Raw genomic sequence first — 14653 nt, 5'->3', positions numbered from 1 at the left:
CAGAGGCATTAAGTACGGGGCCTTCGTTCTGGCTTCATGGAAGCTACTTTGGCCCAGTTCTTAACCTGGAGCCTGCGCCCTGTGTTGTTGAGGGGGCTGAACAATCAGTGTTGTTGAGGGGATTGTTGGAATAAATTCCAGGTTCTTCAGGCGGTTCCATGGTCCAAGGAAGATTAATTAAGAAACCAGTTCTAATCCCATCTCCTGTTGAGATGGGAAAACAGACAAGCTCAACAGTACAGATTAAGGACATAGGCATTAATAATCTTGTCTTCATCAAGAAAGTGCAACCTCAGGCAGCACGGACTTAAGCGGGAGATGGGAGTAACAACACCCACTCATACAGATCACTTGCGTGGTGTCGTGTCGTGTCACCTGGCTCATACCACTCAGGAAATGTTGGCTTAGGTCAGTGGCTGTTTTTGTCACGGGGGCCTTGAGCACCTGTGAGTTCTGGGTCTAGAAGTGAGACTGAGCCTAACACATACTCCCCCCAACTGTGAGCCTTATCAGGTGCTGCTGGTAAAAGCGGACGGGGAGCTTGATGGTAGGGAGAAAATTTCACGAGCTCTCTTCTCGAAGCCCTGGGCAAGCATAAAACAAAGCAGGAAGGTCCTCTCCCAACCCATTCACTTTTCTCCTGCCCAGGAAGGAAGGACAGGAAACAAGGGATCTTTCTTCTAGGCTCTGCCACCTCCCCCGGCCCTCCCTGGTCCTGAACACCAGACACGAACGGCACACTCCCCCTTAAATAGATGTTTATTGGCAGTGGGCTGGAAAGAGCAGTGGAGTTAGCATATACAGACAACACCACACACCAATGTCACATGGGAGGCAAAAGTGATGGCAAAGAGCAGCCTGGAGCCCTGGGTGAAGTCCCCTCCTCCAGAGTGAGTGTGGGAGGGGACGGGGCCTGGAGTGTTGAGGGGGCAGCCTTAGGACACCTCCGCTTAGTAGGCATGGTTAGAGATGAAGAGAGACTCGCTGGCTGCGGCCCCAGCCTGACCACTTGGGGTGTACTTTCCTTGGCAAGCGAGGCTGTTGGCCTAAGAGGGGAGAGGAGCCAGAGTGAGGTCTTATCAGAATCCCGTCTGCCCCGGCACCCCGCCCGCCTCTTGCCCCCATCCTTACCAGGGCTCGCTTGACATACTCCTCCTGGGCAGCCTTCAGGTTCTCCTTCTTTCCACCCCAGGCCTTCAGGGCAGAAGCCTGGAGGGCTCGGCCATAGGAGAAGGTCAGGGCCCACGGCTTCAGCAGGGGGCATTTGTTGATGGCGTTGAGGTTGATGGATGCCTCCTCCTCACTCTGGCCTCCAGACAGGAAGGTGATCCCTGTAGAACAAGGGGTGAAGGGGGGGAAGCATATATAGTCAGAGACTCAGGGCTTTGTAGGAGCCCCTAGAAGCTGAGCTGGAAGTCAGACCAAATGGGCGTAAAGATTGTGGGCGCAGTTCATCTACCTCCCAGAGGTCAAGATGAGGATGTGGGTCTCACCAGTGACAGCAGGGGGCACCGTGCGGCGCAGGGCTGTGACAGTTGCCATGGCAATCTCCTCATGAGAGTATTTATGGGTGCAGGCGTGGCCTGGAGTTACCATATTGGGCTTCAGCAAAGTGCCTTCCAGGTAGATGTGGTGGTCACTCAGAGCCTTGTAGACAGCAGCCAGCACCTAGAGCAGAGCAGGGCCAAAGTCGGTTGCGATCGAGGCGGGGGGAACAGGGGTCAGTCCTACAGCCCTTGGCCCAGTCACCTATCCACCATACTGCCCAGGCAGGCAGGGAACCTACCTTCTCGGTTACATACTGACAGCGCTTCAAGTCATGGTCCCCATCAGGGAGGATCTCGGGCTCCACGATGGGCACGATGCCATTCTGTGGGGTGAGGGACAGGGTGGCCTTGAGGCCTTCTAAGCTGAAGCCCACCCATAGCTCTCCACAGCTATCAGCCAAGATCTTATCTCCATGATGACAGAGACTCATGGCCTCACGGCCCTCAGCAGACTGTAGGGAACAGGCATCTCCTCCAAGACACCCACACAATCCCTATTCTGCTTCTCTGCTCACAGAACCCCCGAGTGTCCTCCACAGGCCCGAGCCTGATGCTTGGGGAAGATCCAGAACAACTGCGCTGGGGGAGGTACGTATCCTGGCAGATGGGTGGCAGGCTAGCTGACACTCTGGAACCAAATGAGGTGGGAGGTGGCCTGCTGGGGAACTGGAGGCCCACCTGCTGGCAGATGCTGGCATAACGGGCCAGCACGTTGGCGTTTTCCATGATGGCAAGGGCTGAGGGGGTGTGTTCCCCAATCTTCAGCACACAGCGCCACTTGGCAAAGTCGGCTCCGTCCTTCTTGTACTGGGCACAGCGCTCAGACAGCCCATCCAGCCCTGGAGAGGGAACAGAATCGTCAGAGCACAGCAGAGGAGGGGGCAGGCGGCTCCCCACTCAACCTCGGCACCCAGAGGGCTGGTGGCCTGGGCGAGTCAGTCTGTAGGGCAGGGAGCAGAACGCTTCTCACCTTGGGTGGTAGTCTCGCCGTTCGTTCCTGCCAGGGGTACCACACCCTTGTCCACCTGTTGGGGCGGGGGGGGGGCAGCAACAACATAAGACAGGAGGAGTGACCTCTAGTACTCCACTCTGCCCCTCACTTTACTTAATCTTAAGTGATACCTCACGGTTTGCAAATGTTTTCAGTTAGTTACAATACCTGGGCCTAGGAAGGAAAATACACGGGGAGGTTACTGGACAGAGCCTGGACTGCGACCACTTACTAACTCCGCGAGCCAGACACTTCACTGCCTTGAGCTTCTGGGTCTTAGTCTGTACAAGGGAAACGCCTTGCTCTTGGAGTTACGAGGATGAAAAGTGCCAAGCAGGGGTACCTGGCTGGCTCAGACGGGGGGAGCGTGTGACTCTTGATCTTGGGGTTGTGAGTTCGAGCCCCACACCGGGTATAGAGATTACTTAACTAAAATATTAAAAAAAGAAAAGAAAAAGAAGCCAAGCAGTTCCCATATGTTTCTGGCTTTTCTCACACATGCTTCGGAGGTGGCCTGGGGCAGACTCCACTCACGTCTCCAGGCTCCCAACCCAATGTCCACCCCCACCCCAGCCTGCCACTCTGATTTCTTTCCCCGAGATCCATCTCATATCCTGAGACCCAGCCCCCTCACCTTGATGCCCACAACCCCGCCCTTGGATTTGATGACTTGGGGGAAGGGGCGGCCATCGTCTGTCTTCTGGTACAGTGTCTCATGGAAGAGGATGACACCCCCAATGCAGGGATTCACACGGTCGTCGGCAGTCAGCAGCAGCTGGCGGTAGAAGCGCCGGTTCTCCTCGGTGTTCTCGGTGCCGATGGACTGCAGCCGCTTGGCAATGCTCCCTAGGAGGGGACGTCGTATAAAAACAAGAGGATCAGCCTGTCACCCTCAACCCTGGGCCCTCCTCCCACTGTGTCCTGCCCGTACCAGTGGACTCATCTGCAGCCAGGATGCCCTTGCCCGGAGCCACAATGCGGTGAGCGATGTCAGAGAGCTCCTTCTTCTGCTCTGGGGTCAGCGCTGGGTATTGGTAGGGCATGGTGCCGGTCAGTTCCTGGCCCAAGGAGGCAGACAGGGGAGGAATGGTTAGCTGGGTCTTCCCATGGTCTCCCCACAAGCAGGGCCCCTTGCCTGGAGGTCAGGACAAAGGTTCCCTACCTCCCCTAGTCCACACTGGGCAGGTCTCGGGGCACTTCCTGTGCCCAAGCCTCCCCTACACCCAACTTCCCTGTACTAGGCCTGCCTCCTGTACCTTCCCTAACTTTGTTTGTTGCTGGGTGTTTCCCACCTTAGGGTGGGGTTGCGTACTGGCATCTGTGGTAAAGCAATAGGCCAGAGACAAGGAAAGACAGGTCATGTAGAAGCTGGACCCTTCTGGCTTGCGCTCTGCCATGGGGTCACCTTGCCCAGAAGCAGAACCGAACCTGAGTATTTTAGAATTTAGAGGTCGCACATCAGGCAGAGGGCCCAACAGAAGGACCCAGAGAAGGGAAAGCTCTGGGCTTCAAGTCCCACAGAAACCAAGGGCCAGAGCTGAGACTAGAACCCAGATCTTCGGACTGCTGTACAGGATCCACCCAAGATTCCAGGGCCGGCCCAGGCTCCAAAGCCTCAAGGACATCCCAAGGTCAAGCTTCTCCTCCCAGGGTTGGGGGAGGGCCTTAGGAAAAGGGTGTTAGAAAAAAGGGCAGGAGGGTAACGGGAAGCCCAGGAAAGGGCAGCAGAGGAAGCCCAGCCCAAGGGGGAGGAACGGGGTAAGGTTTACCGATCGCATTGCTCATACAGGGTAAGAGAATTGTAGAGAGGCGAGCGGCCCCACCCCTTCCCCTGAAAATGCTCCTGTCTGCCCGCACGGCTGCAGCTGTTCCAGGCTCACAATCAAGGTCACCAGATAAGTAAAGGCACGGAAAGTGTTAACTGAGCAGCACGCGCCTCCAAGGGGTTTCCCCTCCTCGCCAGGGGGGTCCCACCTCCCAGGGCAGGGACCAACCACGCTTTCGGAAAGCCTGAGAGTATACGAGCTGGCCCCCACCCCCTCGCTGCTTCTTAGGATCACCGCAGAGGCAAAGGGGCCGTAACCCTTTGCACCTGGGATCCCAGCAAGAAAAGGAGAAAAGGAATGGCCCTTCATCTCGTCCTGCTTCCTCCTCCGCCATGACTCAGCGCGCGTAGTCGCTGCATTGCGCAGCAAACGAAGGAAACTCAAGCTGAAGAGGGTTGAGGAGTCCGGGCTGGGAGCATGTATGTGGGAGGTAGTGGGGCGCGGGGAGATGCTGGGACGGGGGAATGGGGGTGGGCTCCGACCCGACCGGCCACTGCCCCCAGGATCCTTCTCCAGGGTCCCTGACCTTCGCACACGGCGAGGGGCGCTCACCTGGCACGGGAGGGGGCGGGTTTGCGGGGTGCGGCGGTGGAGGGCGACCGGCCGGCGAGCGGACTGAGGGAGCGAACGCGGCAGTCGTCACCAGCACCCTGGTTCTGCCGCGCGTTCCAAGCGGAACGCAGCCTACTCAGCTCCGGAGGGGGCGGCGCAGGGGGCGGGAAGCAGGGAGGTGGCGCCGGGCTTATAAAGGCACCGCGCCAGCCTCCGCCGGGTTTTTTCCCTTGAAGGGGGCCGGGAGAGCGCTGGCGTCCAATTGCAGGAGAGGAACGGTGGAGAGGCCGCCCCCGAAAGGCGAAGCCCGGAGGCGGCGCTTGGGCGGGGACAGCGCTAGGAGAACACGATCCCTGCCCCCACCCCCACCCCCCGGCCCCCTAGGACGTGACTCGGGCCACATCCTTCGGGTCGCCTGGGCTCTCCACCCCCCCACCCCCCGTCTCCCTTCTCCCCCCAGTTGGCGCGTTCTGGGGAGCCGTGACTCAGCCGATTAGGGGCCCCGGAGGAGATGGGAAGGGAGGTGGGGGCCAGTGGGTGCAAGAGCCTGAAAGGACGGAGGCTCAGCCTCCCCGTCTAGGCCCAGTCGCGCGGCCGCGGGGCAGCCCCAGCTTCCGGCCTGCGCTGATGCAGCGTGTGTCACACTGTAACAGAACCCGGAGGTTGGGCGTCTGCCGGCCTCGCCTGCAGGCTCGACTTGCGGGCTCTGGCGCGCGGGGCCGCCCCTCCCTGGGTCACCAGCCCAGGCGGAAGAGCGGCGGGGGGGAAAGGGCGGCGAGTGGCTGCCCCGGGAGGAACTCGACGGGGCGGCGGGGCTGGCGGGGGGCGGAGGCCGGGCGGCAGCCGTTCCGGGTGGCCCGCCCGCGCCGGTATAGGCGCCCCAGCCGCCCGGGTCGGGCTCGCGGCCGCGGCGGACCGGCCTCGCCGTGCGTGCGCACGCCCTCTCCGCCCGGGCCGGGGCGGACCCGCCTGCGGCCCCCGCCGCCATCCACAGCCAGACTGCGGCGGAACCGGCCGGCCGCCGCTCGCCCAAGCGAGTCTGGAGATGCAGTGCCACAGTCCCCGCGCAAACGTCTCCCTGGGACCTGACTTCCCCCTCCAGACTCAAACCTGTCCCTAGCCGGTCAGCCCCCAGATACATTCCGAGTCCCTCATCCTACCAGCCAAGCCTCCCCTCCTAATCTGGACCCCTTAGGCCCAACCCCAACCCTGCGGCGTCCTGCTGGCGCCCACCTGCGAGGAGGCTGAAGGAGCGGGCAGAGCCTGGTCAGCAGCGAGTGAGCCAGGCCGCTCCTGGGCTGGGTTATAAGGCAGCTCCTGCCCTCCCCCCAGCCAATGTCCCCAACCTTCTCCGGTGACCCCTGCCCTTTCCTTGCCACGGATCCCCTGGCAGGGTCCTATATTTAGGGAAACCTGAAGCCCCTGACATTCAGGCCAACGTGGGGCCTAAAGTGAGAGAAGGGGGAGGAAGCTCTGGGCCTGCCCTAGTTGGGGGGCAGGGGGAGGGCCCCTGCCCACTCACCCGTCCATCTGAGGAAATTTCTTCCTTGGAAATCCAGCCTGAGGCCCTCAAAGGTTGTCAAGAGAAATCAATCTTTGCCAGGGATCTGTGGGGAGGGAAGGAGAGGAAAGGGGACTCAGATCTGTGGCCCTCTCTGCCTCCTTCTCAACCCCCTCCCCTCTGGGCCCTGATGATGGCTGTTGTGATTCTCAGGAGACCAAGCTTTTGGCGGGAGAGCAGCTGCAGGCACTACACTCACCTCAAAATAACCCAAGAGTCCGTGGACAAGGTGTGGTTGTGGTACCCCTATATCCTGACGCTCAAGGCTCAAGTTTGTCCCATAATGTGGTCTGTGGTGAGCAGTGTCTCCCACCCTCACCTTCAATTTTAACAGTTTATGTGGGGAGGAGGAGAGGCGGGGAGGGGCACCTGCCAGAGCACTAGCCCCTCTCCCTCCTGGCCCCCCAAAGGGGTTGCAGTTCAGCGGGCCAAGGGCTCTCTGAGTCCTGCTCTGCAGGAAGCCAGGCTCTCCACAGCTGGTTCCCGGGCTGATGAGCTGGGCAGGCCATTTGTGGTTCCAGTGGCCTAGAGAAAGGTGTCCAGTGGCCCCTCAGGGAAAGGGACATGTGGGCCCAGGAGGTTGGCCGCTCCCCAAAGGGCAAGGACTCCGGGTCCTCATCGGAGCTTGATCTCAAAGCAGAGACAGTTGAGGCTCTGGCAGTCAGGGAGTTGGCACGCACAGGCACAGTCGCAGAGTGGGCAGCAGCGAGGGCAGCGAGAGGCCCAACCCTGAGGGAGAGGAGAAAGGGGTGAGGGCGGTGGGCAGGAGGAAGGGTGACCAGTGCCCTACACTGTTTCCCTCTCAGGGGAGAAGGGAACAGAGAGGCCTGGAGAGTCCCATTTGCCAGGTGGAACAGAGGGTACCGTCTACCATTCTTGGGAACAAATCAATTCCCTATGCTATTAAATCAGCAAGGAGGCAGTGTTCCAAACAACTGAGTTCAGGCAGTTCTTTCCTTCTTCCTATTTAATAGACAAGGAGACCAAGGACCAAATAGTCCTGTTTGATTAAGTCCCAATGTTCAGCTCCAAGAGGATTCTACTATATCCTTGTGGCCTCATTCAATTCCAAGCCAGGAGACCGGGGAAAGCACACATTTTCTGTCCATGATGAAAATGGCTTGGTTTTGTGAATTTCTTCCTTGGCATGAGACCAGATTGTAGGATCTCGTTCATCATTTCTGAGCGCCTACTCCATGCAAGGCACAGACTGTATTCATGAATGACTGTTAAAAAATCTCAATTGTCTTTGAGAATGGTAATGTACAGATCTAAGAAAATTTTTTAGTGTTTCACACAGAGTCACCTCTCTTTTATGTATCAGAACCTTGCACAGGGGGCCTCTTTACAAACGAGGCAATGGAGGCTTAGAGACGGGGATACCCCTCAACACCAATGCCAGGAATACCAGCTTCCTTCTGGGTCTGCTGGGACAGGGACAGTTTATCTCATGTCACCACTGGCCTAGCACGGGTACTCGTGCTCAGTAGGTATGTGAGAAACAAATGAATGTTGAATGAGTGGATAAATCAAATCATTTCCCCCTCTTTGGGCAAAGAAGAAAGAAGAGGGCTTCAGGGAAATCAGAAGGGTCTGTCTCTTGGGAACTAGGAACAGCATGTCCTTAGTGACAAGAACGGAGAACTGTCCTAGGTCTCCCTTCCTGCCCTGTGACAAGGGTGATCTGTGACTGCTTCACGCATGGACTGGAGTCAGGCCAAGTGGCTGGGGTGGGACACACCCAGGATGTGACAGGAGATTGGCTCCAGGAGGCCTGAGGCAGAGCTAGTGACAGTCACAGTTGCACAGCTCAGTCAGACACCAGGCCAAGCCAGGAATAGGGGAATGACCTTTCAAACAGCTGAGGTTTGGGGGTGCGGTGTCAGATGACTGGTGAGATCAGATATCAGTAGGGGCTGCGGTGAGGGGAGGGGATCTGCCCGCCGCAAGGACAGGGGTCTGAACTGGGCTGGTGTAGTGCCAGCAGAATTGTCTCTCAAGAAGGAGGCCAGAGGTGTCATGGTGGAAGGGAGACTGAAGTGGTCCCTTGTGTTTGATGCTGGGGGTGGTTTGGGGCCTCCCTGGGGAGTCCCAGTCTGGGCATGAAGCAGGCTCTGTGGGTTTTTGGAGGACCACACCGTCACTCCCTACACAGGACCGGTGGCTGAGAGACGCCCCATTGCCATCACCTCAGAGGACAGGGTATGAAAAGTATTTCTGGGCTCTGTCCACTGGAAGGGTTTACAGCTAGTCATTTATAACTGTCTAATGGATTTCTCGACTCTCACAAGCAGCCATGAGGCTTCTCAAAGGAATCTGCTACTTCAGTACATTAAGCAAGAATGCCACAAGACCATTAACCCTTGTGTGTTAGGCTCTTTCTGCTTCGATTTCTCTCACTTTGATTTTGGGAAGGCCAGCCATCTTTAGTGGTTAGAGCTCAGGCCCGGATGTGAATCGAATTCAGGCCCAGGTTTGGCTAATTCATGTTTTGAGCCTCAGTTTTCTCATCCAAATATAATGCCTCCTTCATAGGCTCATGGCGGCAAGCACAATGCCTGGTACACAGTGAACACTCAATGGCAGGCAGATACTCTTGTCCCCGTTCTCTCCCCCAGGTTTTTAAATAGGCTCCGCGCCCAGCATGGAGGCAAACCAGGGGTGGGGGCGGGGGTGGGGGTGGGGGTGTGCCTTGAATCAAGAACTGAGCCGAGGGTGCCTGGGTGGCTCAGGTAGTTAAGCGCCGACTTTGCCGCAGGTCGTGATCTCGCGGTCTGAGAGTTTGAGGCCCGTGTTGGGCTCTGTGCCTACAGCTCGGAGCCCGGAGCCTGCTTCGGCTTCTGTGTCTCCCTCTATCTCTGGCCCTCCCCCACTCGCATTCTGTCTCTCTCTCTCAAAAATAAACATTTAAAAAAATAAATAAAATAAACATTAAAAAAAAAAAAAAAAGAACTGAGCCGAGATCAAGAGTCAGCCGCCCAACAGACTGAACCACCCAGGCACTGCCCTGAACAATAGTTCTTAACCCTGATGTGCCCCAGGGTTTGTTTAATTAATTAATTAATTTGTTAAAAATGCACAAAATCCAGGGCACTTGGGTGGCTCAATCGGTTGAGCAGTCTGACTTTGGCTCAGGTCATGATCTCACGGTTCATGTGTTCGTTCGAGCCTCACGTCGGGCTCTCTGCTGTCAGCGCAGAGCCTGCTTCACATCGTCTGTCCCCCTCTCCGCCCCTCCCCTGTTCGCACTATCTCTCTCTCTCAAAAATAAATAAACATTTAAAAAATTTTTTCTTAATTCACAAACTCCAATCCCATCCCACACCTACTGAGTGTGGAGCCTGGACGCGTGGTTTTCTATGTCTCATATGTGCCTCTGATCACACACAGGGCTGAGAACCAACCATTGCGCTGTATGACTTCATTTCTCATGGTCTAGCATAACTGCCTACTTTTTCTTCTCTGCCCTTCATTCGAATAGAAGCCCTGTGCGGCTGGGACCGTGTCCAGCTTGTTTTGCTGAGCCCCTAGGGCCTGGCACAGGGCTTCAACAGTGACTCCATAAATCTTTGGTAGGTGAATACATAAGTGAATGAATAAATGAATGAGTGAATGAATGAGATCCTTGCCACATGCTTGTGAAAGAAGGCAGAGCAGGCAGGTTTGTCTCCCAGAAAGGAAAAGACACCTGGGTTTGTGTCCTGGCCTAGGCCTCAGGTGACTCACTCAAGCCTCTGTAAGCCTCAGTTTCGGACAGCTATAAAGTAGGCAAGAGCTTGGTAATATTTGTGGTCCTTGTTACTATAAGGAAACTGAAGAACAGACACTTTACTATACTTCGTACAGAGACGGCTCAAGGACAGAATGATCCCGCCCTGCCCTGTGCCATTCTAGAATCCTTCCTTCCTGGCTCTGGCTGAAGCCGGATAGATCAGGCCCTGAGGTCTCCAGGTCCAGAATTCCTCACTCCATCCTCATGGGTCTGACCAGGGAGGAAAGGCCCAGACTGACAGAAGGGGCAAAGGGCAACCCCTCCGCCCCTACCCCCCCCCAACCCCCACCCCCCCCGCCAGGAGAGGGGGCCAGAAATCACTTTGTAATTCAGCATTTCCTATAAAATAGGAGTTTTTAGGACCCTGGGTCTTTGTTTTCCCCTTTGCCCTCTTACCCCCAGTCCTGGGCTCCTCTCCCGGCTACCCCTCAGAAACCAAAAGCAGATTATTTGAAGGAGAGCCCCTTGCCTCATAATTTATTTCAAAACTCACAACTTCTCCCAGGAATTCAACCAACTAAGGTCCGCACAAGTTGGGAATTTGCTGGGTCTTTTATCCTCCCTCTTTCCTCCTGGGAAAGGTCACCACTTCAAAGGCAAGAGCTTTGCTGTCTAAATCTGAGCCCCAAATAGGAAGGTGGTCAGTTACATTTAACATCGTAAAACCCACAAAGGCAAAAATGGCCTGGCCTCTGGGAGCAAGGCTCCTCCCTGAGGATTCTGTTTCAACACACAATGGAGCAATTTGCTCTGCAAGAGTCTGACTGAACCTCCCGGAGGCAACTTGTCCCCCTGCAAAACCAGGATAAAAATACTTAACTATCTACACACACAGGCATAGCTAGGGGGTCAAGGTGTGATGTCCAGGTAAAAAGGGCAAGTAGCAGTTGTGATGAAACAGTATGTGTGGTATGATCCCATCTTTACCAAATAATGGCATAATATAGCAGGAATAGTACTGCATATTAGTATATGAGGGACGTACACAAAATGTAGCAACCTTGGTTATGGAGCTGGTTTATAAAGTGACTTGTACTTTCGATGTTTTTCGACACGCACACTGTAATCAATGCTTTTCATAATCAGTACTATATAGCTTTTTAAAAATACCCAGCGCTCTTGGGGCGCCTGGGTGGCTTAGTCGTTTAAGCGTCTGACTCTTGATTTCAGCTAAGTCATGATTTCATGATTCATGAGATCGAGCCCCACGTCAGGGTCTGTGCTGACAATGCAGAGTCTGCTTGGGATTCTCTCTCTCTCTCTCTCTCTCTCAAAATAAATAAACATTAAAAATAATACCCAGGAGCGCCTGGGTGGCTCAGTTGAGCATCTCACTTCGGCTCAGGTCATGATCTCGCAGTCCGTGAGTTCGAGCCCCATGTTGGGCTCTGAGCTGACAGCTCGGATCCTGGAGCCTGCTTCGGATTCTATGTCTCCGGCTCTTTCTGCCCCTCCCCTACTTGTTCTCTCTCTCTCTCTCTCAAAAATAAATAAATGTTTAAAAAATACCCAGCTCTCAGGGTTGCTGAGAAAATAATAATGCCAGTAAAAGTGGCACACTGTCTGGAATGTAGTGCTCACTCAGTGAACAGAAGGAGCGGTGAGAGGGGTCGTTTATATTTCCGTTTTCGGAAGCCATTGTGTGCCCTACATGGTACTCACCTTTCTCCAGCTGCCACCCTATTTTCTTCCGTCAAAGTAGTTTTCAGCACCAGAAAAGTATGTGATGTGCTGTATATGGTGTCTTGGGCTGTCTCCCACTGAGCCAGGACCCCGAACGGGGCCTGGCCTAGAGCAGGTGCTCAGCAATCAACGTTGTTGAACAACAACACAAAAACGCACAGAGCGCGCCCAGGTCGGGGCTCGGGGAGCCAGGGACAGGACAAGAACTCACAGCTTCGGTGGGCTGGGGGCAGCAGGCATCCAGGCAGCGGGCGGGGCTGGGCAGAGGGAAGTCGCAGGCTTCCGCACAGGTCCAGCAACAGTCCTGGGGCCGGGAAGCGCCTTGCTTCCTGCAGGGGGAGCTGCAGTCCGTGCAGCAGCCCTGGGCCTAGGAGATGGAAAGGGCTCAGGATCCGGGTCAGGTGGCATGCGGGAGACAGGAAAGGAGGGACCGTGATAGGTACAGATGCGGGGACTAAATGGCAAAGGAGCCTCAGAGTAAGGGCCTGCAGATGAGGGCACCGACTGACCGCCTCCTCTTCCCCAGAGCCCACCCTTCAGCCTCCACCAGGCCCCTCACCAGCAGGCAGTGTCTCGTCAGCAGCACTACACCGAGCAGCAACAAATAGATGCCCACAGCAATGAAGACGATGGCGGGGATGGGGAGCAGCAGGGAGGGACTGCTGACGGGAGCCGGGGTTGGGTTCCACGGGCTAGAGGAGGCCTGGACAAGCACAGGAGGAAGGGGTGACAAGGAGGTGGGAGGGGCTGCAGGAAGGCAAAAATACCAGGAGGGACACCGGAGGTGGCTGGGAAGAGGGGAGGAACGGCCATCAGATGCTGGGGAGAGAGTCATTGGGACTACACTATCCTGTTCCCCAAATGTGACCTTCCTCTGTCGTCCCCGTTTCAGCACCATCGGTACCTGTTGATCATTCTAGAATGTTCCAAGATGTGTTGCTCTTCCTCTCAGAATGCCTCTCCATAACGTATCTATTGTCTCTGATTCCTCTGTACTACTTTACTGTCCCTTAGGCCACATTACTGGCCGCTAACTGTCTTCCAACCCACGATTCTGCCTCTTCCCATCCCAGCTGTGTTGTGTATCTGTCCTTTCCTTCCAGTCCTTCAATGGCTCCCAGTGACTCAGTCCAAACTTCTTATTTCAGTGACAAAGCCCCCGAGCTAGCCCTGCCCGCCTCGGCCTCCCTCCTCCTCTCCACTCCAGCCATACTGAAGTCCTAGCAGCTCCCCAAACGCCTACCCTCTCTCCCACCCCCGAGGCTCTGCCCGAGCTGCTCCCCCAGCCTGGGATGCCTCTTCTCCTTGATTACTTGGCAAGCATCTCATCTTGCCAAGAAGCGCGGGAATGTGCGCTCCGTGGGAAGTCTATTCCCGGCACTGTCTCACAGCTCTCCTCCGGAGCTCGAAGGGTCTACGTTGGGTACAGAGCCCCCTGTCCAGTCCGGGCTGGAAGGCAGGCAAAGTCAGGGCGAGTTTAAGGCACTTAGGGGGTCCCTCCGGGAAAGAGTAAGGGGCCTAGGACTCACGGCCATGGGGCAGGACAGCGCCGGTCAGTCCAGGAGCTGTAGAGGAGAGAAAGTCCTGGGTCTCAGAGGCTGAGAGGGGCCATTGGACTGGGGTGCCCGATACCCCCCGCCCAGTCTGGAGAAACTGAGGCCGAACGATGGCTACTGGTCGGGACAGTGGGGTCGGGGGTCCGGGGGATTCGGGGCGGCGCCCCCCTCGCAGGCCCCAGCCTGGCCCTGGCCACACCCTTGACTGTCCCCACACCCCGGCCCCCTCCGTCCGCTGGTCCCCAGCACCTGCACCCGCGGGGCCGCGGGCAGTTCACGGATTCCGCGCCGCGCTCATCCAATCCGCCGCGGCGGCAGCACCGCCCAGAAGCTCCCGCTGCTTCTTGCCGTTGCCATGGGGATCCGAGCGCCGCTCCTACGGCGGCCGCCGAGACCCAAATTCCTTCTCCCAGCCGTTCTTCCCCGGCCAGATCCTCTGCGGTCACCAGTTCCTCGTAGCCGTGGTCGACCAGGTTTTCCCGCCGTTACTGAACGGAAGTGGCGATTTCCCGCTGCCACCTGCCGCAGTCGGACCCCCATCTTGTGCTGCGTCCGGCGGCGCTGCAAAGAAAAGACTGATACCCGGGGCTACACCAGCAGCGTGCTGTGTGACTTCGGCCAAGTCACTGAGCCTCGCTGAGTCTGTAAAACCGGGAAACGCCTGCCTTACGGGGATGTTGTAAAAATCAAAGCTACTTGTTAACTGTATACCGCTATTCTTTTTTTTTTTTTCCCCCCAACTTGGCCGCACCCATTTCTATTGACAGTGTCCTAATTTAAGACTTCAGCGGGTCTCTTTAACCTTCACATAATTGTCAGAGTGATTTCCTCCCACCCACATCAGATCTTGTCCCTTTTCCGGGGGGCTGGGGGGCTCAGTTGGTTAAGCGTCAGGCTTCGGCCCAGGTCATGATCTCATGGCTCTGGGTTCGAGCCTCCAGTCGGGCTCTCTCCTGACAGCTTGGAGCCTGCTTTGGGTTCTGTCTCAGGGTCTCTTGCTCTCTCTGCCCCTCCCCTGCCTGTGTTCTCTCTCTCTCTCTCTCTCTCTCTCTCTCTCAAATATAAAAATAAACATTAAAAAAATAAAAAAGGTCTTTTGTCCCTTTTTTTTAAGTTTATTTATTTATTCTGAGAAAGAGGGAGAGAGAGAATGAGTGGAGGAGGG

At 56.3% G+C, this 14653-nt stretch overlaps 2 protein-coding genes across 5 annotated transcripts; both read right to left on the bottom strand.

Annotated features, from left to right (window-relative positions):
- Positions 1-741: 741 nt before the first annotated feature.
- ALDOA (aldolase, fructose-bisphosphate A) lies at positions 742-6270 on the bottom strand. Of its 2 annotated transcripts, none has more exons than XM_058711296.1 (9): positions 6150-6270; positions 3470-3596; positions 3173-3384; positions 2518-2572; positions 2226-2386; positions 1787-1870; positions 1494-1668; positions 1132-1331; positions 742-1046 (listed from the first exon to the last, which is right to left on the bottom strand). In XM_058711296.1, exons 2-9 carry the CDS (start codon positions 3579-3581, stop codon positions 951-953), a joined length of 1095 nt encoding a protein of 364 aa, XP_058567279.1. In that variant the 5' UTR covers positions 3582-3596; positions 6150-6270; the 3' UTR covers positions 742-950. The 2 variants fall into 2 exon arrangements, with proteins under 2 accessions (XP_058567279.1, XP_058567280.1); XM_058711297.1 differs by lacking the exon at positions 6150-6270 and adding an exon at positions 4917-5090.
- A 125-nt stretch (positions 6271-6395) lies between these two features.
- Positions 6396-13811, bottom strand: LOC131501327 (keratin-associated protein 10-2). Of its 3 annotated transcripts, XM_058711307.1 has the most exons (5): positions 13738-13811; positions 13462-13497; positions 12492-12635; positions 12144-12299; positions 6396-7206 (listed from the first exon to the last, which is right to left on the bottom strand). In XM_058711307.1, the coding sequence occupies exons 2-5, from the start codon at positions 13465-13467 to the stop codon at positions 7093-7095; spliced, it is 420 nt and encodes a 139-aa protein (XP_058567290.1). In that variant the 5' UTR covers positions 13468-13497; positions 13738-13811; the 3' UTR covers positions 6396-7092. The 3 variants fall into 3 exon arrangements, with proteins under 3 accessions (XP_058567290.1, XP_058567289.1, XP_058567288.1); XM_058711306.1 differs by lacking the exons at positions 13462-13497; positions 13738-13811 and having other exon boundaries at positions 6396-6523; positions 12492-13108; XM_058711305.1 differs by lacking the exons at positions 13462-13497; positions 13738-13811 and having other exon boundaries at positions 12492-13078.
- Positions 13812-14653: the final 842 nt, after the last annotated feature.

This window comes from Neofelis nebulosa, chromosome 18 (assembly GCF_028018385.1).
Source record: "Neofelis nebulosa isolate mNeoNeb1 chromosome 18, mNeoNeb1.pri, whole genome shotgun sequence".
NCBI lineage: Eukaryota > Metazoa > Chordata > Mammalia > Carnivora > Felidae > Neofelis > Neofelis nebulosa.
Note: the sequence above shows the minus strand (reverse complement) of the source record. Positions and strands in the feature narration are given on the sequence as shown.